General features: G+C 42.5%; 1 protein-coding gene across 2 annotated transcripts; it reads right to left on the minus strand.

Moving 5' to 3' along the window:
- Nucleotides 1–531: 531 nt before the first annotated feature.
- LOC118211965 (DENN domain-containing protein 2D-like) lies at nucleotides 532–25,347 on the minus strand. Of its 2 annotated transcripts, XM_035389585.1 has the most exons (16): nucleotides 24,712–25,347; nucleotides 20,115–20,194; nucleotides 19,224–19,298; nucleotides 14,198–14,269; nucleotides 13,216–13,314; nucleotides 11,196–11,395; nucleotides 10,588–10,700; nucleotides 8,849–8,918; nucleotides 8,351–8,428; nucleotides 5,510–5,650; nucleotides 4,732–4,880; nucleotides 3,919–4,090; nucleotides 3,312–3,362; nucleotides 2,920–3,001; nucleotides 2,111–2,353; nucleotides 532–990 (listed from the first exon to the last, which is right to left on the minus strand). In XM_035389585.1, exons 2-16 carry the CDS (start codon nucleotides 20,182–20,184, stop codon nucleotides 923–925), a joined length of 1,683 nt encoding a protein of 560 aa, XP_035245476.1. In that variant the 5' UTR covers nucleotides 20,185–20,194; nucleotides 24,712–25,347; the 3' UTR covers nucleotides 532–922. The 2 variants fall into 2 exon arrangements, with proteins under 2 accessions (XP_035245476.1, XP_035245477.1); XM_035389586.1 differs by lacking the exons at nucleotides 19,224–19,298; nucleotides 20,115–20,194; nucleotides 24,712–25,347 and adding an exon at nucleotides 17,633–18,105.
- Between the last annotated feature and the right edge of the window lie 205 nt (nucleotides 25,348–25,552).

The following is a 25,552-nucleotide window of genomic DNA, read 5'->3' on the forward strand; positions in this document are numbered from 1 at the left end:
GAGTCCAAATTCATTGAATGATTCCTAGGTCTCTTTAAGCAGGTGTGTGTGTGTGTGCTTTCTGGTCACTGATTATACTAATGAAAATGAACAGACAGGGATCCTACAGTGAACAGTGAAGGAGAGCACTACTGCAGCCTTACCACAGCATGTTTCTCTTTTTATTCTGTTGCTTTTTTAAATGAAACAGTCTATGCGGTTCATGTGTGAGCCTACGCTGACAGTGGCCCATCGAAATGGGCACAATGTCCAGATTTCATGTCCATCAAATCTCAGCCAACAACTACAATTCTTGACAGCGGTGATGGAGGTCGGCTGAAGGTCCTCCTGTGTGTGTGTGCGCGTGTGTGCGCGTGTGTGTGTTCCTTATGTAGTCTACCCTGGAGGACATGCAGTTTCTGTGACCAGTAGAGCAATATCCCACCATGAGGGCATGATAACTGACACTTCAGTCCCAGTAGCCCAGTCTCAGCCGTGTCGTTTTCAGAGCTCCATTTCAAAATGACAACAATGGCACGTCCGACACACACGTTGAAAAGATCATTAAAAGAACTCTTTATTTGCCTTTATTCCCTTCCTACATCACATAAGGGGAGATGCAGTAAAATGGAGGCTCAGACATACAGTGTGGGAGAGGAGAGAATAGGACCCTTTGCCCGTGTCAGACATCAGGACAAAGTATCCGCTTCAAAACATACCTCTCCAACCCAATTATTTAAAACTACAAAATCGACCACTTTATAGCAGCATGAACCAGTAACAGCTTAACCAACCCCCCCCCCCCCCCAACAAATGTAGATATACAATGTAAAAATGATATCCTATCGATTAAAAAATACATTATTTACTCTTGGAAGCCATATTTACAAAAGCAGGCCTATCTACAGTATTGACCTAGTTCCTAGACCCCACTGACTCCATTTTAGCTTTTCTTTCCCTTTTCTGCTCTTCTCTTTTCCTGGTATTCAGCGATTTTCTTCTGGAAAAAACCTAAAAAAGAAAAAAACAACAATTAACCAGATTAATTAGTGACCCTCAAAGGGTTATGAAAATCAGGGTGTTTGTAGTCGGTTCCAAGGTTTGACCTGAATAGAGATGGGATTGAACATTTCACATTATGTGCGTCACTGTTTTATGTAACTGAGTTGTGTTGTGATCGCTGTACTATATGTGTCATCATGGTTTGTGATGCCCATCACATTTTGCTTAAAGGGGAAAAAAGGCAAGCTAAGCTGGGGAGAGAGCGCAGCAAGAAGAGAAAGAAGAATAGATAAGACTCGAGACTGAAAGTATTAAAGACAACAGCTTTTTGCAGTCAAGTAAAAATTCTCTTTATCAGAGATTATATTGGTCCTAAAAAAAGTTAACCTTACTGTTAGGAGAATAGCCAGCACTCCTTTTATTACAAAAATGAAATAAAAGCAAAATAATTCTCATCCCTGTAATAAACACAGTTTCTGCAATTTATGCACAAAGCCTATTTTGATGTAAACCGTCATCATGTGTCAAAATGTGTCCTTTGTGCACATCTTCAGAACGTTCTCATTTATTATAACTGAGCCTGCAAATCATAAGCGCTGGTTTTTATTTCTCATATTACAAAAGCATAAAACAAGACAAATGAAGGCTGCCAAAGAAAGCATCTCAGGACTCTTTACCTTACGAATTACCAACTAACCTACATGGAAAAGAAGAATTTGGTCATTTAAAAATGGAATGGTCTGGTTTACACAACAGTGCATTCAAGCCTTCTTCTTGAATACTATGATTGTATCAATCAATTCAAGCACTTGTACAGAGACAAATGTGTGATATCGGACGTGTGACAAAACGTTTTTTTACAGCAATACCTGGACCCCTTCTCAAATTCTCAAAAAGCCGTCCGGTCTGTCTGCTTTGTCGACGTACGTGGCAGTGATGCAGAATACGAAAAAGAGACCTGTACAGTCAGAGATGGAGACAGAGAAAAAGAAAGGGGATGCAGGAGGTGAGAGGAACGCATAGAGACAGAGAAAGGAAACGGGGTGGGGGGGGGGGGGGGGTGGGGGGGGAGGGGCACGTGTGAGAGGCACGGCTGCCCCTCCAGCTACAGCATCCAGGCGTAACCGACCTTCCGTCGAGGCCGGCTGCTGCTCCACCTCCTGGACGAAGAGGTCGAACATCTGCGTCTGGATGAACCTCTTGACGAAATGGCGGGTGGCCTTGGGCTCCACGGCCTTGTAGAAGCTCTTCTTCTGGAAGACGCCCGGCTGGCCTCTGCCGCCGCGCTTCACGTAGCCGCGGAAGTGGCCCACCGTCTTCACGAAGAAGGGCAGGAAGGCTTCGGACACCACCTTCTTCAGCTCCTCTGGGGCTTCAGCGAACACAGGAGGGGGGTTCGGTCACTTGAAAGCAGGAGTCTCACAACCACAGGAGCCCTCTTCTACATTTTCTAAGTTTGTTCTTTGCAGCGGTATCACTGACCCTTTCATTGTTTGATCACTTACTATTTCATCTTTTTTTTAACGTTTGGGACAAAATCATTGGCTGCTGTTTTAACCGGCCTAGTTTTTTTTTTTTGCCACCCATGACAAAATGCCACTACGAACATGCAAACACACACACAGAGAATTTTTACAGCATGTTGTAAACATTTCGCTTCTTTTATCTCCAGATAAGCAGTCAATCACTCAAATACGAAGATACGTTTAAATCTCCTATTTTGCATATTTCATTGGTCACATGAGAATTGCACAGGAGAAGTCATGGAAAAACCTAAGATACAAACACGGCCATTCATTTTTAAATGACAGTGATCAGATATGAAACAATCAAATGTGTGTCTATGTTCAACTAACCAGTTGTGGAGGAAAAAGAAACTATTCTCTGCAGGAAAACACACCTTATTATGGCAAATGCTACCACAAAAAAGACACTTACTTGAATTCTCTTTCCTAGCACTTAAAGCCAGGAGGATTTCTTCTTCTAGTTTCCGAGGTAGGATGGTATCCTCATCCCCCATCTGTATAATAGAAAGTTCAAACATATTGTAATTGGTATGGTTATTACCAGTATTGTTTTTTATTTACTGCCCCCCCCCCCCAATATTGAGGCCAAATGCTGCTCTGAGAATTACAACCCTCTTAAATAGTGGTCTTGAGTATGGAAAATAGGCACAGACACTCAGGAGTTTATCTACAGAAAAATCCCATTTTAATTTAAGATGATGGCGAGCTGGTGGCCTGATGTGTTTTATTATTCACAGTTGCACTTGAATTCAAAGTTTTACAGTAATCTATGGTAACCTACTGTAAAGTTCTGCTGGCACTTACACTGGTAATGAAGGTACTCTCTGCTCCCTCTGATAAATCCACAATGAGCAACTATTGGGGAGAAGAAAGGGGAAACCATGAGGACTGATGAACGGCTACTGAATTCTACAAAGATCTGGAGTCTCAATGGCAAAATTAATTTCAACAGTTCTGCAGACAATGACTTCAAACATTTCCTAAAAACAGAAGCCTACAACTCTGTATCCGTGACCCTTAAATTGTTGCATCTAAGGTCTTGAGGACTCCTATGCCATCCTTTTTTCGTTTTCGCAAATGAGGGCATTAAACTACGATACACAACCCAGCTATTCTTTCCACAGTAGTTTTTAAACAGGCACTAAACTTCTTCATGGACATATTTGAGTATTGCAAATGTCTTCATGACATGCACTGACAGCTGAGCTCTGCATGGGCAGGTATTGTACTTACAGGCCATCTGAAGAACCTTGAGATTAACATGAAACATCAGTTCTGTCAAACCTGGAATTCCTCAACAGGGTATTTGCACTGTAGTCAGAAACTGGCCCTATAATGACTGGTCTTCACTCAGTGACTTGAACAAGTTCAAATGCATGCAAGAGAGCACGAACATGACAGGCACACGTACGTCAGTATAATCTGTGACAGAGTCCAGCATGTGCTTCTGCACCCCCAGCAAGTAGGGAGTGGGTGCCATGACGACGTCGATGAGGATCTCCGGGACGATGGAGATGAAGGTGTGTTGCCAGGTGAAGGGGTAGAGGAGGGCAGTCACTGCATGAATCACCTGAGACAGAGTGCTGGGGGAGGGGGGGGGGGGGCGAAGGTGTACATTTCATTCTCAGTCTACTTTGTATTATAAAATTAGAACTATTGCTAAATTAGCATGAGTACTAGTACAGCTATTTTTATTGTCTGCCATCATATAATAATCATATTATTTGTTAATCAATAATCGTTTACCGTTTTCCTGTTTTGTAATTATTGTTTTTTCAATCTTTATAAATGTATCATAAACACTCATCAGTAGCATGTCAAACTGAATTGTACACTAATTATTTTATCTCTGTGTTAGTTAACTAAAGCACAAAATCTCTGGTTATCCAATGCAAGTCATTACTTGGTGCGTACAAATGTCACGCACCAGTGAGACTAAATTGTCTGGCTCTCATTATAACCAGTACGGAGGGGAAAAATTGCAAGTCAAACATTCAGAGTCAAGATGAATTCCATGCCTGCTTGCTCCTGAATACTTTGATCAGCAGATGAGGCATAATTGGCAGGGAAGGTTGCAGCGATGAGCACAAACGCACACAAATTGGGGCTGAAGTTAAATTAAATTGGGAGACGAGGGGGAGGGGGGGAAGGGGGGCGGGGGGGGGGGGGGGCAGGAGCAGGACTGCAGGGTGGGATCCCGCTGGGGACTGACGCAGTGGTGTACCTGAGCTCCTCGGCGACGAAGACGATGCGTCGCTCCAGGACGGTGGCGGCGAACACCTGCAGCACCTCCTCGTGGGTCAGGCAGCGGAAGAGCGTGTGGAAGTTCACGTGCTCCAGCCACGAGTCCAGGGGCCGGGTCAGGCTGATGATCTGAATCAGACGGGCGGGGCGACGGGAGGAGAGCCGGGTCAGAACCTTACCAACACCAGCCCATCGTCTGCCGCACGGCAGTGCAGTATAATGGGTAAGGAACTGGTCTTGCAACCTAAAGGTCACAGGTTCGATTCCTGGGTACCCTTGAGCAAGGTACTTAACCTGCATTGCTTCAGTATATATCCAGCTGTAAATGGATGCAATGTAAATGCTCTGTAAAAGTTGTGTAAGCCGCTCTGCATAAGAGCGGCTGCTAAATGCCTGTAATGTATGTAATGTAACACGCATGGGGTTAATGGAAGCGGCTCGTAGAACATAGGGCTCCCACCTTCCATGAGCCACTTAAATAAACACTACATAGGTCAGTGCCCGCTCAGTGAGAAGGAAAAGAGATCGCTTCCTCCCTCCTCGATCCCTTTCAAACAAACTCAGGAGGATTTGTGAACAGACACGCAATACTGAAAGCAGACTGTCGGCTGCCCCTTTGACCTGCCTTAATGTGCGTGTATGTGTTGTGTGTGTGTGTGTGTGTGTGTGTGTGTGTGTGTGTGTTTGTGTGTGTTGTGTGTCTGTATGTACGTGTGTGTATGTGTTGTGTGTGTATGTGTTGTGTGTGTGTGTGCTACCTCTGTGCCCGACTCGGGGATGAAGCTCTTGATGTTGACCGTGTGGCCTGGAGCAGGGAAGGGCGCCTCACGCAGACTCTGCATGAAAGGGTATATCATCGCCATGGAGATCTGCCTCCGCTTTTCCACCTCATCGAAGATCTGAAACACAGACACTTCTCTTAAACAGATTCAGAGATTTGTCATTTCATGATTGTTTGGTTGTTTTTTTTATTCAATATTTAGCACACCCCTGCTCTAGGGGTGTTCACAGGGTGAATACATTACATTACATTACATTATAGGCAGAATACACATCTTCACAGAAAACCATATTGGATAATACACGTTGAACATCATTGGGCTTGAATGAAGAATTAAATCTGTCTTGCTTTTTATAACTGTGCTTAGTGTGATACATATCTCTGTCCCCTCAGTGTGTTATGTTTCTCTTCTAATTCTATACGGCCTCTATTTTTTAAATCTGTATCTATCTTCTGTGGGTTGCCTATGGCTATTATTTCTGGTTTGGTGACATGGCTAAATGATCATTTAACTCATGCGTGTTGTGTAATCTACCCTGTGGGAGGTATGCATCTGACGCTATTGGCCATTTAAGCAAGATTTACTTCCTGTTTGACTCAAGGCATGCTTGTTGTCAAAATGCTAGTCTTGTTTGCAGTCTGGTTGCCATAAAGTTGAATAGCCCTGAACTACAGGCCAATTCCTTCATTTCTCTTAACATTCTATTTTTGTTGTCATCAGGGTAAGCTCTGTAGGTCTGAAGTTCAAAGACAAGCCATCTTGGAATATCCAAGAGTGTAAAATAGCACCATGGAGATGGTTCTCACACAGCAGGGCATTGAATATACTGATAAAAACATCCTGGTGTGGGATTGACAACAATAATCCTGTCCATTTCTTACACCAAGCACATTCAACTACACAAAGCTGTCAGCATGAAAATGTTGCCTTATTACCAGAAGGTGAAGTTGAAATTGCTCAACAACTTATGCCAAACCACCAAACTGTCAATTACCCATTCCTATGTCACTCAGAGAAAACTCATTATCACACTGTTAGTTCATTAAGTGAGATATGAATAACGCAGTTACACCCCCTCTCACTTCCCCTTAATGACATCATGCTACATGTGGTATGAGTTAGTCAGGAAATTATTACACCTAAATCTCTGCCAAACTGGTTTGACTGCAACAAATACAGTGAGTCGAATAGCGAGCGTTTGGGGTAGAGCCATGGATCTCTCTGCAAGACTATTAATGCTTTACAAGACAGGTTAGCAATAACCAGGACACAGGAGAAACAGAGACAGACTGAACTGTCGCACACCAGGGAAGCCTGACAACAGCGGACGCAATGGGGCAAACAGATACTCCAGACTACTACGCAATACAACAGTTTATGTGCTGTTGGTGTGAAAAGTATGTTAAGCCGTCTGACACTAGAACCCATAGATATTAATACAGAATATATTATTAATGAGAATATATTACTAATGAACTGTTAGTAACTGGCAGTGTAGTATAATGGGTAAGAAACTGGTCTGATTTCCGGATAGGACACTGCCATCAAACCCTTGAGCGAGGTACTTAGCCTGCAATGCTTCAGTGTAAATCCAGCTGTATAAATGGATGCTATGTAAAAGTTGTGTAAGTCGCTCTGGATAAGTGCATCTGCTAAATGCCTGTAATGTAACGTGCTTTTACATTTACTGCTGATTGTGTTTCAAGTACAGTAGCACCCCCCCCCCCCCCTCATGTGAAAGACGAAATGTTCTGTTCATAAGGAATCCAGGATTTGGCACAAACCGACTGAGGTTTCACTTTGGGTTTTTGCTTTCTGTGGAAGTAGCGCTTAACCATCTCACATCCTAACCTCAGGGAAACAATACTGGAAAGTTGTGCAAAAACCAAGTCAAATCAGTCACACGCACTACGCATACAGCACACACACAGATATCAACGATTGGCTTGACTGGCTGACATAATCTTCCCTTCGGCTCTCATTGGAAAACCCCGGGAAGTCAAGCAAGCTCGTTCCGGTAAGTTCACTGAGTCATCTGTCGTAATGAGTTTAAAGGTCAGCCAAGACTGTTGTTTTTAAGACCTTCATCTCTGGTTTCTCAGTCATAATCAGCAGTGCCACATGCTGAGTGCATCCAAATAAAACATCCGCCTTCCTTCGAAAAAAACAAGCCTCTTCAAGAGAATAAGGCACAGATGACCCTTGACCTTCCTCAATTTGTAATTTTTGTAAGTGTTGGACAAGCGCGCCCACACACACACTGTTCCCACGTACCTCTCTACTTAATGCAACAAATACATATTTCAGTACTAAGTCAATCCACAATTATGGCAACAACAAAAAAAAGCAGTGTGTCTCTCCAGACGAACAATGGCCTTTCTCAATTTTTAATATCTGCTAGATATTGCTCATTAGCATGTTATTTTCCATGTTTCAAAGCTACCAGAACTTAATTCAGAAGGTAAGGGCCATCAGGTTCTGAAACACAGATATTTATGAGGAATGATGCTTGTAGCTCAGAAGGAAGTTTGCCACAGAAATCTGTACACTCGACCTTACGCACAAGCTCAAAAGCCAGTATTAGGGATACACATACTACCACATGCACAAGTATATGGTGCAGTAAATAATAAATTGGTCAAATGTGTCAAATGTAAAATGCTATTTAACTAAAGCAAATGGAATAGAAAACAATATGCAAGAATAAGAAACCATTGTCATATAGGAATATAAACTGTTGAAATATTTCCATAGTTACATTTGAGAAGAAGAACAAAAACAGACACCAATTCAAATGCAACGGCTTTATTCCGGTACCTTTGAGAAGAGTCCGAAACAGGCCACTCGGCTGATGATGCAATAGGCCTCTGGGGGGCGTGCTCCCTTGCCATGGGGCTGAAGTAAATGACAGAACCCATTACAATACGAGTACATTCTATCATTCTGCCATTTAATACAAGTGCTTCAATCCTCCAATATCTCCTTACCCATCTACCCAGAAATACACCAAGTGACATTATGATTAGCAATATTCTAACCCTCTGGATGAGAAATGCACATCACAATAAAATGCATTATTATTGCTATTATTACTACCATACCACTGCTACCAATTCAACAGTGTTCAACTTAAAGTTAACAAACAGATAACCCAGTTAATACCCAAAGTTGCTGAAGAGCTAAATTCAGACTGCCTGGCTGCAACAAAAAAACATTAAAAAAAAAAAAATTTAAAAAAAAAAAACATAATTCAGTTTCCTTGATTGTGAGCCCTGGATCCTATTTCAGTAAAAGGTAAGGACTGTAGAGGATTACCAGCAGTCTCCTGCAGTAGCCATTTCTCCTGCTTCCATCAACCTCCGTCAAAACGAAAGAGAAGGTCTCACTGTATGAAGATGGATGAAGAAACCATTATAAACTGCAGAGAAGCTGGGGAAGAATACAAAACAACCCACCGCTGAGAAACTACTGAGAAAAACACAGATGGAGAAAATTGAGAGAAAAAGAGAGTTGACACAGAAAGACATGACAAATTGGGTTACAGGTTCCAGTTGGTCTCTCAACACAACATGGAGGCCCACTTTTCTCATTAATAGGGGGAACGGGGAACTGAACAGGGGCCAGGGCTGAAAACAGAGATAATGCAGAGGAAGGGAGTGTATGAAAAAGACAGATGATAGGCAAGAGTGCAGGAAGGAGAATGAGACAAGAACGGGTCCTTCACAAAGCGCAGCCTTGTCAAATGCTGCCTGACAATGGTTGCCCGTCAAAAGCTGGGTATCGTCTTCCTTTTACACCAGTTATGCATCGTTTCAGAACGCCCGTGTTCAGTGTGTGTGTGTGTGTGCGCGAGTGTGTGTGTGTGCGGCAAATACAGCTCAGACAAGACGTGAAACACAACCCCATGCTAATGACACAATTTGGAACGCTCTGCGCGTGGAGAGCCGAGATCACAACAGAGGCAAAGCTTCCACGATCAACAATCTGATCGCCACCTTGCTGCAGCTGCACTGCACTACAGCACGGCGCAGAACAGGTGCTGCCCGTCGGCTGCCGCATTACACTACAACACCATTACTTCTGCCCAGTAAAACAGGTTCCCATTCTTGACCTAGAAATGCACAATAAGAGAAGGAAGGGCACAGCAAATAGACACAGGACTTAAAAGGCACTGCGAGTATTCGACGGAAGGTACAGTGCTGGCAGACGGGCCTCCCTCTTTAACAATGACATCATTTGGTTTTTGGGTCAGAGCGTAGGCGTGTAAGATGACCAGAGGTTTTGCGCACAAAGGCCTCCGTTAAACTTTCTCATGAAGGAGGTCATGATGGAACACAACAGCGTAGGTGGAGGGTAACCACTTCACCCATGAGCAGGACTATGCACAGATTTCTGATTTACAGACGTACAATCAGCTGCTTTTATTGTTAGTGAATCCGAAAGGGTAAAATCAATGAGGTGTTACTGAACAGACAAACCCAATGTTCCTAACAAAAAGACAGGAAGGTTTAATTCACACGGCCGGCTGTGAGAACACAGGTAAGGTTACAAACTGTTCAAGGGGCCCTCATCTTAGCTGTCCTTTCATATAGCCCTAACAGGTACATTTGCATTGAGCTGATCTGGGAGGGTGGGGGTGGGGGTGAGGTGTTAACCCCTGCCTGATTGGTTCTGAGATACTATAGTTACAAGACATCTCTGGAACCAGCCAGATGTCAGGGCGCCCTCAGCACAAGCCCCACAAATGGACAACATCATCTCTGTATCTACAAAAAAAAAAAAGAATTCCACAGTAGCCATGATGTGAATGTTTGGCTACACTGTATGAAAAAGACAGTGTGTGTGTGAATGGGAAAGAGACGTAAGTGAGAGTGAGAGAAAGAATGAGAGAGCCAGTGACTGTTCACGATCGTCACACAGTCTACATCATGGTTCCACAAATGAGTTCCTCCTGAACTGCCAAAAATCTACAGATGGCATTATTCCAGCATTATTCAGCCACAACATGCAATAAATATGAGTGCTTTGTGTAAATGTAGCTCTTTTTGCGTCACCTGCGGTACTCTGTCAGGGGGGTCCAGCTGATCCCCTCAGGGAAGCAGAACAGGGTGATTGCCTTCAGGGTCTTCTCCTCTTCCTGCTTCTGGAATTTCAGCATCCCATCACACTGAAGAGGAAGCCGCCAGTCATCTCAAAGCCACGCCTCTCACTGCCATTCCCATTAACATCCCTGCCCATTTACCCCTCCCGTCCAGCCCAATCCCAATTCTGCCATCCACTTTCAATCTCCACCTACTCACTCCACTACCAAAGCTTCAATCCAGTGACTTGTCACAAGTTAATCAAAGGTATAACACAAGCATTAAGACTCCCCATTTACCAGTAACAACTTAATCAAAGGTGTAACACAAGCATTAAGACTCCCCATTTACCAGACATCTACATGCATGTCATGCGTGAGGATGCTGTACTCATGTACTGCACTTTCCCCATAAACTGCAGCAATATGATTTTTAAAAAATTGTTTTATTCAAAAAGCAGAAATCTGAGAGTTGTACAGAGCAAATTGAACCGTCACTACACAAGATCACAGGTCTGACAGGGCTCTTTGACCCGTCCCTGATCAGCAGTACCTCGGAGAGGGACGGTGGCGCTGACTGACCTTGGGGAACTGGTACGTGATCTGAGGCTCATAGCCTCCCTCTGTCTTCCTCTTGAGGCTGACTACCACCAGGTACTCGAAGAAGAACTGCTCGCTGGCATGGCACCTTTCCTGCGCAGAGGTTCTGGCTGGGGAGGGCCCCGGGGACGAGGACAGGGCATGGGCCACACCCTGGGGCGGGGTGGGGTCCTTAGCACCTCCTGCAGGAAGTGACATAGCATGACATGACATGACATAGCAATAACGAGAACAGGCCATCCAGCCAAACAATGCTTGTCATGCTTTTCCTACCTCTAAAGAGTACCTATTGCTCACTGTCTACCCACAAACCAGATAGTATCCAGCACCATTATCAAGCCTGGTCTTGAAAAGACCCAGAGTTTATGCCTCCACTACATGACCTGGCAGGTTATTCCACACAGCCACTGAGGTGAGCAGAGCTCCACAAACAGACTGCCTCTGCTTAGGACACACGGACAGCTGCTCCACATGGCCAGACAGACAGCCTCTTTGCCAGGCCAGACAGGAAGCTGGCCCAGAAGGAGGGACAACACGGACAAATTTGGCTGGCTTTGCACAGGAACAGATGGACAGACAGACACACAATAGAGACACACTTCACACATGAAGACATCCAGACTGTCCACACAGAGACAGGCAGACTCACCACAGTGATATGTAAACATTCATAAAAGGTTCTAAGTGGTTTACAGACTGGATGAGACTGAACAGGCCTCTCTGGATAAATAATGAACCTTCTGGCGTAGGTTCTCCCTGGTGTATCTCTGTCTCAGGCTTCAGAGCTTAGCACTATAGTTCCTGTATGAACCACACATATACATATACATGTGCGCACAGAGGAAGTTGAACCCATCGGTTCTTCTCGCCTGTGCCTACAACCAAACTAGTTCTCCCACGGTCAAAAAACTTAAATTTCTACAACAATTACATCCTGTTGTTAAAGTGGTTGGATTGTGGGACACGTTTCAACAGAATTAATGCCTGGTATAATATAAACACTGAGTTTACAGCGTGGAGCTCAGTTAACTTGGAGGACCTGCCCAATGATGTCAAAATATGCTCTCGTCTGATGCCAGTATATGAGTAAGTAAACATTTATGTGACTAGGAAGTCACATTGAGATTAAAACCTCTTTTACAAGTGAGACCTAGCCAAGACAGGGCCAAAGCAGTATAAAACAGCATACAAAAACAACAACAATGACAACAGTAGCACACAGAATAAAACAACCAACATGATAAAATACAAACTAAAACAGTGTTAAATAAGTTCAGGGTTTAAAACAAGAACAGGTCACAGACAAATATCAATTATCCGTCTTTTAAAATCTTGTAACAAGATGAGATAATCAAGTTTGAGTTTAGCCTGCAGCTCGTTCCAGGACCATGGGCCTTGGTAGAACAAGCTCATCTTGCCCACCTCAGTTTGTGTGTTCGAGTGAAATGGGGCCAGCTAAATTGCCAAAATTCACTTACTCGCTCAGAACAGGCAGATCAAGCTCAGCATTACAAAGAGGACATGTAAACATGCGAATGAAAAAGGAAAACAAACTGGAAACTCCCGTCCCGGACACGTACTGTACAGACCATATGCATGCCGTACTTACCCAAATCTAAATAACCTCATTTTGTTGGCACAGCTGCTCTTAGTCATGATAAAACCATTAATTAAACTCCTAAGCACTACGTTTATGGTGTTGTGTGTTTTTGTTATCGAACCGCTTATCCACTTAATGGACTGCTCCTACTCTTAATAATAACACTGGTGATGAGAAACAACAAATAATCTTTATGCAACATCGTAATATCATGGCACTTGTCCACAAAGCAGCACAATTATGGCTATGTTAGCTGTAATTTTAAAGCCTACCAAGATGGTGGCCTGTGGCATCAGCATTCAGTGGTTCAAGTAAATAAGCTGAGATCAGTGACAGAAACATGTCAGGCAGCCACTGTGTAAGGCAGCCATTATGCCTGGCTGAGGGAAACGGAAAACTCACTTTCTCTGGTGAGTTTCCCCTGAATATTGTTCCACATGTTGCTCAGGGTCTTCATCCGACCATGATCAACTTCCTCATCCTCGATGGACATAACGGCATCTGTGGGATTGAGAGAGGGAGTGATAAATAAGCCAACAAGTGAGTTGGAACAATGGAGAGAGCAAAGGAGTGAATAAGAAACAGACATTGAGAAAAGGGGACATAAGTGCAAGAGAGAGATAAAATCATGAAGAAGGAATGAGGAGGGAGGAAGACGTAGGCTATGTATTATGAAGAGAGGGAGTGAGGAGGACGTAATAGATCTTCTGGTGGTGCAATAGCTTGTGTTCCTCTTTAACACCAGCTATTGCACCACCATTGTCAGAAACATTTGATTTAAAAAAAAAAAAAAAAACCATTATGGTGTAAGATCACATATGTGATTAGAATGTTCTTAACTGAACATTCCCATGCTGATGTTACAATCACAACTGGTAAATGAAAACAACGGTGGTCTGGAACGCGGACTTACAATTCTGAAGGCGAAAAAAACCCTACACCCAAGACCCTGCTTATCTGGCCACAGTCCCAATGCCTTCCTCACAAGTGTGTAGCACATCTCACTGAGACCTGAGGCTTAATGATTGATGGCCATTATAATCATTACTAACACAAGCGTGTCTAAGCCTGTGCCCCCGGTTATCACCAGTATTAGTCTGCTATACCTTCAGTCTATTAGATGTATTCAGTGAGAGAGAGAGAACAGAGAGGGGAGAGTGAAAAGCAGCTCCAGCTCAGCCGTGTTGCCTGTGGGTCAGCAGGACTGCACTGGCTCTAGAGAACAGTGGGAACAAGAACCAGAGAGCCAAAAGAGAGCCAGGGGAACAGAGGCCCCAGCAGCGGAGATGACAGAGCTCTGAGGAGGAGAGGCTCGGGTGTCAGGGAGGAAAATCAGCGAAAGCTTCCTCACCAAAAAAAATAAAAATAAAAAATAAAAACTCACTGAATTCCTGGCCTGCCGGAGGCCTCGCCTTGCCATTGGCTTCTGTGACCGTCTCCCCCGGCGACTTCTCACCTGGCCGAGGTAGAGGACAAACAGCACAAAGTGGTTTAGCACTGGAACGGCACCTGGGCCATGACCTCAAAGCCGAACGAGTAGAAACCATGTTCACAACAGTCAAGCAGACCAGCTCCTGCGTGTGCACGTTCTTACCACACAAACCTAAGTGTCTGACTGCTGTTCATTTCTGACAAGCAATCATTTGGCACTGCGATTTGGTATACAAGCAGGCACTGTAATGCCATTATCTTTAGTGATTTCATTCAAATCACATGCTGAAATATGCCTTAGGGGTCTCTTTTTATCACTGATGTTATTTTACTTTGAATTAATGGTTGATTTAACATTTGAGGCATTTCACATTCCTTTTAAATGTACGTAATTCCATAGGCGGTCATTTCTCTCCAGCATTAAATGGGAAAAACACTCATCTTTCCAGAAAGACGATCGGCTTCTCAAAATTGCTAACCGAGGTTTCTCATTGGTTGACAAACTCAGTGTGATGTCACTATCTCCGTGTAGTGCCCATCGATCAACATCATTTTAAAAACTTCCCACATGCTTGTCATAGTGTGCGGAACTCTCTGTACTCTCTTCCCTCAGTAGAGAGAAGGACACACCCAGCTCCATGACAGACCCCTCCTTCACATGACTACAGAGGTTAGTGCAGAGTCACACAGCCGGTACCACCGGATTAGCCAGTTTTATTTCTGGAGTAGTCAGCTGGTCCATACGCATGAATTCTTGGTCTGAAAATCGACCTGAATGTGCGTTCATCCTAAGCACCATCTTCAAAGATCTGTTGTTTTAGTTTTTCTTTTTATTAAAAACAATTTTATGCTAATTTTTCAAAGTCTGGGTGGGTTGAGGTGGGGGCAGTCTTACTACAATTTGCACTTCATGCACATGGATAAGAAAATATATTGCATCAGGGAGTAAAAAAAAAAAAGTGTGAAGAGAGAGCAAATTTCCATTTGAATTCCTTTGCAAGGAAAACACCAGAGAAATATCCCAGAGCTAAAGTTCCAAAAGCTCACAGATTAATCATTTTCTGAGGATGATGCCAGCTTCAACTTGTCACAACCCACAGACCTTTAACATCGGTTATGATACGAACACAGAGACAAACAACTGAATTGGATCCTATTCCACTTATCAACTGAGTTATTTCTACATTTTTTCACTATCTGGGACCAAACACACTAATCCAAAATCAGCTATTAATCAGCACCACCAAACAGCCCATCAATAGACTACGTATTTGAACTTTTTAGATACACGTTCTTTTAGATATAAACGTTCTGATAAAACAGTTAAGACATGGGTGGATGTGTTCAGCAGTGTAGTATAATGGGTCAGGAACTGGTCTTGTCACCTAAAGGGTAGGACATTGCTTTTGTACCCTTGAGCGAGGCACCTCTACATCGCTTCAATATACATCCAGCTGCATGGAAACAATGTAAAAAAAAAATTTTTTTTTTTTGTTAAAGTTGTGTAAGTCGCTCTGGATAAGAGCATCTGCTAAATGCCTGTAATGTCTTGTAATGTGATATTTTCATGTGAATATGGAAGGGGGTGTGCACGGTCAGAGGTCATGTCCATAGTGCTTTTTCTACTGCAGCCATCTTTCCATAGAGTAACCATTCTGCTGGTATTCAGGCTGGACAAGAGACACTTTGGGCTCCTACATTTCACCACCCGCACATCCAGAAAACGATTATGCTTGCTCTCAATGCTACGCCTACATTTCAACAACGTGACAGAGTTTTACGAGAATGACATATGAGTCGGATACACAGAAGGCAGACCGTGCCTCATCTTGTGTGGGCTCTTTTTTTCCTCATTCTAATTATACACTCGCCAGCCCGTGACACAATATATAAACAGCATATTTGTGAAATACACTTTTGTAAGTTGCTTTAAATGACCAGAGTGTAAATAATACAGCTCCTTCCCACTGTCGTCAGCCCCCCTGTGATTACGCACTGACTGCCACTGGTTTGTATGGGTAACTAACTGTAATTGGCATTGGCTTTTTGCTGCCGTCCGGTGTTTTGTACAGTAATGTTCTGTCTTGTCCAGTCAAGGCAGAGGAGGTGGTAAACATGCAGTACAAAAAATTCTTTGTGTGGAATTAGCCTGCATTGCTGCCACAAAGTCAACTGAAGGCACACAGCAAGCAGCCCAAGGCAGGGATTTTACACCAGAGATTTCTGAAAATCTCTGAAATGACCACCAGATGCCAATTAACCATTTCATTTTATTGACAGTCCTTTCACAGACATTATTAATGCCACAGGAACATAATATATAGTGAGGAAAACTGTCCACGTTGCCCATTTAGGTTCACATGTTTGTCTATTGTACACACAGCATGCAGCATTACGGGTGAAGCTTGACCTTGAACACCCAAAATAGTGCTCAGGGAGTCACCACTTCTGAGAGCCTATTCCATGAGTTATCTGTGTGGGGACAAGAACATCCTAATTTTAGTGTGAAATCTGCCTTTAACCAAGTTCCACATGTATCCCTTGTTCTGCCGACTGCACCGAGTCCAAAATAGCTTCTGAAAAATAATTTATTAGGCTCACTCCCTTTTAAAAAGAAATCCATTTCTCCACCCCTTTTTTCTGGTGTAAAAGGATAGCTTCTCTTTGTTCCCAAAAACGCTTCAAACTTGAGGATGTTATTCTCCTGCAGAGGACGGGATGCTGCTCCAACCTTAGCGTGCACCTCAACCTCATTAGGAAATCTTACACGCTGGACAGAACCTTTTACCCCGATGACGACTCAAGAAATATTGACCGGAATGTTACCGCTGACTCAGAGGTCGCAAACAGTGACTTTCGTCTGGAGTCAATGATTAAAAACCAGACAGACATTGTACTATCATACCATATGCACACATTTCTCCTACAAATTCTTATAACACTACAAATGCTCAAGCATTACTTCTCAAACAGAGCTTAAAATGTTTCGATTTAAAGCAACAGTAAAATGATTTAATAACTAGCGATACGTTTCACTAAATCAATAACATCGCGGCACCGTGTCTGCACATATTATGCGTACACAAATATATATTTAATACACTAAATTGGCACTAAATAAACTAGCAGTTGGCCAGGTATTAGCCTGTTTGTAAATAGCCATACTCTCTTGCACTTTAAGAACATCTGCAGCAACAAGGCATAGCCTAACTATCGACTGTTTAACATATTTAAAATATGCTTTGAACCAATTTCGCAGTCCTGAATTTAAGATCACTAATTCCTCAAACAAAAACGTTGGGCATCTTGAACCGGAGTAAAGGGTGACTACATAAACCAACTACGTTTAGTCTATATAAAATACAAAAACGTGACACTGGCTACTTACTCCTCGTCGCCTCTTTCAGAAAGTTGGTCAGTTTTCCTAGTCGCCCAGTAACTCCTTTCGTCTTCTCTCCGCTCATATCTCACCGTATGCACTGTGTTCAAGTCCGAGTCACCTCGATGCGTGTGGATTAATTCGATTTCCTTCAACTGCTAAACTAAATACAGTAAAGCAGGATATTCCATTGCCTATTCCACGTAAGTGCGGGGGAAACCCATCGGAAAACCAGCTGGCTAATTCATGGAGTATGGAAAAGACACGACCACTTTCGTTATCGTTTGCCAAAAAGTTTAAGTGCTCTCGCAGCTATATAGGGTCGATGTTGTCTGCTGCGTCTCCATAGAATCTCAAAAGAACCAAACTCATCAACATGCGTTCATCAGGAGGGGCGGACCTGCTACCTGTGTCAGGTAGCCTTTGCTGTACGTGTCGCTAAAGAAAGACAACAGAGCACAGCCCCTTTGTTAAACTAACTAAAGCAGCTTGTTAGACATTTATTTTGTGGCGACGTGTTCACGGGTCAGGATCTGCTGGGAAATCCCAAGATTACAGCTCATTATTCACCAACAGTGCATGTAGTTTACACAAACTAACGGATTACAGCTATCCAGTAAAACACTTTTATTATGAAGCTTAATGATTTATGGTTTTCATTTCAGAAATACCAGACAAAACTAAATACAAAACAAGGATGCAAATAATCTACCTTTAAATGTCCTTTTTATTTATACATGCATACATACAGTGCCTTCAGAAAGTTTTCACCCTCCATTAATTATTTCTGATTTTGCCCTGTTGCAAAGTCAAGTCAATGAAGTATTTAGATGTCTTAGCATTGCATTAGAAATGAAAATCTGAAAATGACAAGTATTCACCAGCTTTGTATGAACAACCTACATTGGCCAGGTGTATTCCATTTGATTGCAGAATAAATATGACAAAGGGGACAGCAGTGTAGTGTAATGGGTAAGGAACTGGTCTTGTAACGTAAAGGTCACTGGTTCGATTCCTGGGTAGGACACTGTCATTGTGCCCTTAAGAAAGGTACTTGAAACTGTCATCCTAGCAGACTATAAACCTTTCAATCCCTGGGTGATGCTAATTAGCTAATTATGCGGAATTGGGAACCTCCATAATCTGCACTGGCACAGTCTGAGTTGAACACCAGACGGTGGGGCCCATCCATGCATTAGACAAATCCAACAAAAGGATGAGCCAGAACAGCAGCCCCCACATGTTCTACATTTTAATAACCATTAATCAAAAATTAAAAGTGAGTTTTAATCCACTTTGTTTGAGGACCAAATAAAATCAGATGTTTGGATATTCTAGCATCTATTGAAACATTGATGAGGGTAAAAGTATTCATCAAAAATATTCTCATGCCACCGGTTGAAATTGCTTTCAAATTATAGTTAAATACACACTGAATATGTTCACTTTTTAAAAGGTTATTAAAAAATACACTTTTATGATGTCTTGGCCACTCAGTGTTTACCGTCATATTTTTACGAAACCTAATTTGAAAATACCATTTAAATTTTAACGCTCTCTTTTTATTGCTGCCCGTCAAAGAGCAAGATAAATAACTCACTTTTCCAGAAGTCTGCTTTCACTGAGGAGAATAACCTGGGCCTTGGCACAAATCCAACATCGTCGGTAGTTCTACCTGGACAAAACAAGCAATAAACAAGTGGTTAAGCAGAAGTTTTGAGAAAAAGCATGTTATTGGTGAAACCTCCAGGCTCCATATTGCAGTGGTTCTCAAACTCGGTCCTGGGGGACCCCAGTGCATGCTGGTTTTCATTCCAACCTCAACAGAAATCCCAGAATGTTAACAAGCTGTTAATTTTTCTTAATTAGGTGCTTTTCATGTTTTAGAGCTGGGGTTCCAGAAAGGGCCAGTGTGGGTGCACACACCTGATTCTACGAATCAATCACTAGAGTCATTGCTAAGCACCTTGATTAGTAGAATCAAGATCAGGTGTGTGCATCCACACTGGCCCTTTCTGGATAAAACTGTGGGCCCCAGCTCTAAAACATGAAAAGCACCTAATTAAAAAAAATTAACATAACATAACATAAATTCTGGGATTGCTGTTGAGGTTGGAATGAAAATCAGCCTACAGTGGGGTCCCTCAGGACCGAGTTTGAGAACCACTGCCATATTGAATGAGGAAGGCTAATATCTGGTGGTGGTGCTTATTCTTGCTTCATTAGTCTGCTCTTCCCCTATTTTGTTTGTGCTTTATGTGAACACCTTGTTATGGTGTGGGGATTATTTTTGCAATTGGATATTGAAAAACCATTGCGGAAAAATTATGATAATGTGTCATAACTAGATTATAATTTCTATGTAACCTCACTGAATCAAAGGATGGGTAAAATATAGGTAGATATGTGTTCTCAGTCTACGTGTGTGTACAGTTAGCTATCAACAGTGCCAGTGCACTTCATCCTTTCCTCAGGACGACTGGATACTCACTATTGATCCGTAAGGAAGAGAAGTTCCATGTTCCCATCCTTGCCCTGCTCTGCTGATTTTTATGCGCCATGTTCTGTGTTCTAGAAAAAAAATAAATAAAAATAAGGCTGCATCTATGCAGGTCCCTCATCAGTACCTACCCTCTCAGAAATAAAGGTACACAAGGGTACAAATTCTGTACAAGTACAAAACTGTACCTCTAAAGGTCCTAGTGACAAGCAATTGTACCTTTCTAGGTACTGAATGGTACCTTTATTTTCTGAGAGTGTAGAGTAAGGGGTGGTACTTTTCAAAACACACTAACATGCATCTCCCCCTTGGCGGCCGCATTTACATTGAATTGTGCCAGCTGTTGAACTGTGTGTGTGTTGGGTTGTCCCTTTAGTAATGCATTGTTGGAGGATAATCACGTAGCTGGAAGAAGGCGTTATGGGTTTACACAGTACCAGCACAGGTTGCACTTCTCTGGGACCTCCCTTTGAATGCAGCTGGTAGTACGGCTCCACCACAGCCCTGATAATGCTGTTTTGAACACAGGGTAACCACGATGCTGATTCACTCAAGTTTATCTCATATTTTCTTTCTTTGCCCCCCCCCCCCCCCCTCCGATCACAACAGTGAACTGTGTTTTCTGTTTGCTTTATAATCAGGCACAGGAAACGGTAGTGAAAGGAACTTTTTTGGTGAGCGCGTGTGATGGGCGTGAGAAAACCGCACTTCTTTTCTCAAGAGCTACTGCAACCAATTCCGTCCCCCCCGACGTGAAAGAGAAATAGTCAAAACTCACACATGCTAAACTTCTGTGAGCATGAGCTTGTGTCTCTCTGAACGGGCATGAGGCTTCAACCCTTCAGTATTGGCAGAGAAGGGTTGAGGCCTCATGATAGAAAAAAGTTGTGCATATATGAGTTTGACAGTTTTGCATTCATGCTGGGGCATGGAAATTCTTTTGAGCCCCCAGCATAGCAAACTGTACTGGAGGGCTCAAAAGAATTTTCATTTCAGGCCTGTCTAAAATGAACAAAATGTAGTTGTCATGAATGAAATTATAAATATGTTACAAATGTACTTTCTTAGATATTATCTTTAGCAGATCCAGTGAGCACCACACTGCAGTTAATTGCCAGACCAGCACAGAAGGTGAGCAGACCAGCGTTAATTATCAATGCTATGTGCTAATGCACATCAAAACCAGGTTAACTTTTTAAATTGGCAGAGAAGCGTACAATCACTTTTGCGCAGTTGCTTCCACAAGAAACCTGTGGTTTTGACCCTCTTAGTTTCTGATGGTCCCGACCGTGTGGATCGTGTGTTTGGGCTTCACAGTACTTCCTGTCCATTGCTTTGTCTTTCTTTGGAATGGAACATAAGATAACTGCAAGGCTATTGCCTGGGAATATTTCAGAGCTATTATTAGCACACTGAAATAACAGGGAATTATGTCCGAGAGGAAACTGCTGCTCCTCTCATTGTCAGTCTGAGTGCTTCATTGCCTTCAAACGGCTAATTCACGTATTTCACCAAAGCAGTGTCATGTGAATTCAAATAGAGTGAAACAGTATGTAACGTGCAAAATTGTACCCATCATCACCTTGTAACCAATCACCAACTGCATAATCAAAGCAGCTACTGTAAATAGATGTCAGCCCTGGTGATGTATGTACAGTAATCATAGAAAATGCATTGTACAGTTAGTGTGGGTTTTCTACAGCTTTGAAATCCAGGAGAGTAGAGGTGCAACCAGAACTTAATAGACACCTGAGGCCATTCTCTTAAAATGATGAATAGGTCTTAAATTTGTAGGTTAATATTCATACACCAGTCTGAAGTATACTTTTTATATTAATTAAAAAAATTAACCCACTAAAAATAAGTAGACACACCAAGTGAATCAGGACTTATTTTTTAATGAATGGACAGTGAGTCCAACTAAATATCCCCCCCCCCCCCCAGAACAGCAGCAGATGCCTGCCTCTCCGTACCTAACAAGGTAGTCTGAGAAAGCAATCCGCTCTGTAGGATCTGTAGGATTTTGTTGGTCCAGTGTGCAGTATGAACATTAAACACAAAAAGTAGTATAAAAACGACGGCAGCTGTACTGTGGCATAGGAAAGCATGTTATCTGTTGGTCCAGTGTGCAGTACAAACATTACAGTAAACACAGAAAGCAGTGTTTACACAGGACGACAGCTCTAGTGTGGCATAGGAAAGCATGCTCTCTGCGTTGGCTGATACATACGGACCAAAGAGTAACAGACTTCCTGTTCCTGTTCCTCTGTATGTAATCTATACAGTGGCCTTTCTTTCCCTCAAAGAAGAACAAAAGAGTAGCACTTCACTCCTCAGGGGAAGACTTCTGGCAGAATTAAGAACACTGGGAGAATAGAGAGGGTGTGTATACCTTTGAAACATGTGCAATTATTAGAATTTTTCCCCCAATGCTGATTAAACGTAAGAACTATATGTTATATAATATACCACAACCAAATTAACCAAAAAATAAATGCTGAAGTACTCTCTGGGTTATCTTATTATCCATTTTATAATGTGGTTTTTGGTCAGGTGCCACACTGGACAGTTTGTAACTGCACATATCTCTGTAAATACACTGTTTGTTGTCAATGCATTAGTGTTTTAATTAATTCAATATATTATTCATAATAACAAGAACGTTGATTAATGTATGAATGATAGCAACCAGGCTTTAATTGTAATAATTGCAGAGGTGGTCTGTTTCATTGGGAATTGTTCCATTGCACTTAAGTTTTGACAGAATTGGGACAGAATTTTGTTTTTCTTGCTGTTCCACATTACATAATTTTATTTCTGCTTCACAGAAAAAAAATGAAAGTGGACAAAACCAGAGGGCGATACCTCTACTTCCTATTTCCTGATTTCAGTTCTGACAGTGGAAAATCCCCCAATTGTATTTTTTGGAATATGTGTCAGGGGGGTACCCCCGTGACTGGACACAGCCCATAAACCCTCTCCAGAGAGGACCTACTTAAAGAATAAGTAATAAAGTGTTATTTTTAGACAGGGACAGCTGTGGGAACTGTGGGCCCACTGTATTTAATGTTGAACTAGCAGGCTTGCCCGTGCATGTCAGCTCTGTCCTTTGGTAGGTTTGAACCCTATCAATCCACTCAACCGTGATGGCAGAGGTGTTGAAGTATCCATTCATGAGAAGGTTTGCTTAATTTACCCCCTGTCCTGACAGAAACCACAGAAACAACTTCTGAAACATTTCTGAGCTTTTCATGTTTAGGAAGAGTGGGATAAACACCTCGGTTTTCAGTCTCTCAAGTCACTGGCTTGAGAATTTAAGGTTCTGTGAGAAACATCGGTGTGGGTTAGACCAGATATGCATAGGTTTGTTCAACTCAGATAGCTATGCACAGTGCAGAAAAAATACCGGATGGATGTGTCCCTGTGATTTCAAAGTGAAGCCCACTTAGGAAATGTTTGAAATCTAGGTTACCAGTGACACTAAGGGGTCATAATATTTGCATAGGGACCACCAAAACCTGTCTGTTTTTTTTTTTTGCCACCTCACGCTGTTACACCAACCTCTGGTTATCACGCGCTCTTTGACAGTTCAGTTCAAGCACTACTGAAAGTCAAATTGCTCCCCCTGCATCCAAAAATGACAACACCAAGATCAGTTTATTCATAGCTATCATTATTGTAACATCAGCTTTCTCTTAAACACAGAGGTCTTTGTGACCATTGCCTGCTGAATTATCATCTCTTGGTTAAAATGTCCCATATAAAATGTATTTAATGATGAATGTCGTTTCTACATTCATTCTGCTGCAGTATGCTGACATTGCTTACTCACTACTGCAGGCATTGTGTTGCAGATTAAATGTTGTGCTCGTGCTACCGATATGAAAGAGGAAGTGTCACACATTACAACCTCAGAGACAGTGAACAATTTAGGCCTGAAGCGGTAAAAACCACCGCTTCCCCACCATGTTTCATGTCTTGTGCGCAAAGAGTGAAGACTTTGTTCGCTACTAACAGATCCCTCAATGACATTGTAAAGGAAAGGTTTGTGGACTCTGCTCTGCGCCATTGTTTGCTATGATAAATTATTAAAATGTAAGTGTATGGGCCACAATACATTTACAGAAATAAAGAATGGGTGCACATTATTTTGTGTTTTATTTAGCATCCTCATTGCATGTATTTCATGTCTGTACCAGACATGTATTTGCATGTATTTCATGTCTGTCCCAGCTACTGGCTGAAATGTGTAAGCTACCACCAGGGGGCATTATTCATTATTTGTCTTGTATAGATTTGTTTTTTTTTTTTTCTTAATATAGTATATTTTTTATCTTTATATATATATATAATATAGTATGATCAATCACAAAGTAAATGTGTTTTTGATACAGAAATTTTGGTCAGTGTCATAGAAATGACTGTTATGAAGATTGCAATTGCAAACACAACAACAACAATAATAATAATAATAATAATAAGCATTATCATCATCATCATCATCATCATATAAATCTGCAGTAAAAGCTTTTAGTAGGAACTAAATAACTGTGACCTTGAAAGTACACAGCCTTTCTTGTTGTCTTACCTGTCTGTAGTGACGTTCGCAGTCACAGACTCTTCATTGAGAGATGAGTCTACTAGCTGGATCCAGACCCCACAACCTTAGCCCTGCTCTCTCCAGAGTTCCCACAACCTTCACAAGCTTAGATCTGCTCTGTTCCACGTCCTCACAAACTTAGACCTGGTATGTTCCGAGTCCTCACAAGCTCAGCCTTGCTCTGTTCCACGTGCTCACAAACTTAGACCTGCTCTGTTCTCGGTCCTCACAACCTTAGCTCTGCTCTGTTCTGTGTCCTCACAAGCTTAGACCAGCTCTGTTCTGAGTCCTCAGAAGCTCAGCCTCGCTCTTTTCCACTTCCTCACAACCTTAGCTCTGCTCTGTTCTGTGCCCTCACAAGCTTAGACCAGCTCTGTTCTGAGTCCTCAGAAGCTCAGCCTCGCTCTTTTCCACTTCCTCACAACCTTAGCTCTGCCCTGTTCTGTGTCTTCACAAGCTTAGACCAGCTCTGCCGGTGGTCACATGCAGGCACCTCTTCTCTCCTGGCCGAGAAAGAACACCTTTGTTTCCTTCATTTGAGGAACTGCCCGAGCAGCAGAAGTACAGGAGCAGAAGTGGACCTCAGGTCTTAGCGAAAGAAGGCATGTCTCCTTTCTTGGTTTCGTGTGGCATGCAACCTTTGTTTGCCTGACAGTTTGCTTCAGTTCTCACCACCGCTACATCACACCACCACAGAGTCGCACATTGCATGTGTTGCTGTCCTTACTTATAAAAAACGCCTAATGTCCTGCCTGATGCAGGGCGGGAGATATTGTGGTCACCCCGCCCAAAACATTTAACAACCACAATCGGTCACTGCCTGCTTTCA

This window comes from Anguilla anguilla, chromosome 13 (assembly GCF_013347855.1).
Source record: "Anguilla anguilla isolate fAngAng1 chromosome 13, fAngAng1.pri, whole genome shotgun sequence".
Classification (NCBI taxonomy): domain Eukaryota; kingdom Metazoa; phylum Chordata; class Actinopteri; order Anguilliformes; family Anguillidae; genus Anguilla; species Anguilla anguilla.

Bases quoted from the DNA above. Each gene is read 5' to 3' on its own strand.
- LOC118211965 (XM_035389585.1), bottom strand. From the start codon at position 20,184: ATGGCGCATAAAAATCAGCAGAGCAGGGCAAGGATGGGAACATGGAAC. The intron at 11,396-13,215 runs GTGAGTTTTCCG...CACTTCCTGCAG, and splicing joins GGGGAAACTCACCAGAGAAA to GAGGTGCTAAGGACCCCACC. The intron at 4,091-4,731 runs GTACACCACTGC...CCCCTCCCCCAG, and splicing joins TTCGTCGCCGAGGAGCTCAG to CACTCTGTCTCAGGTGATTC.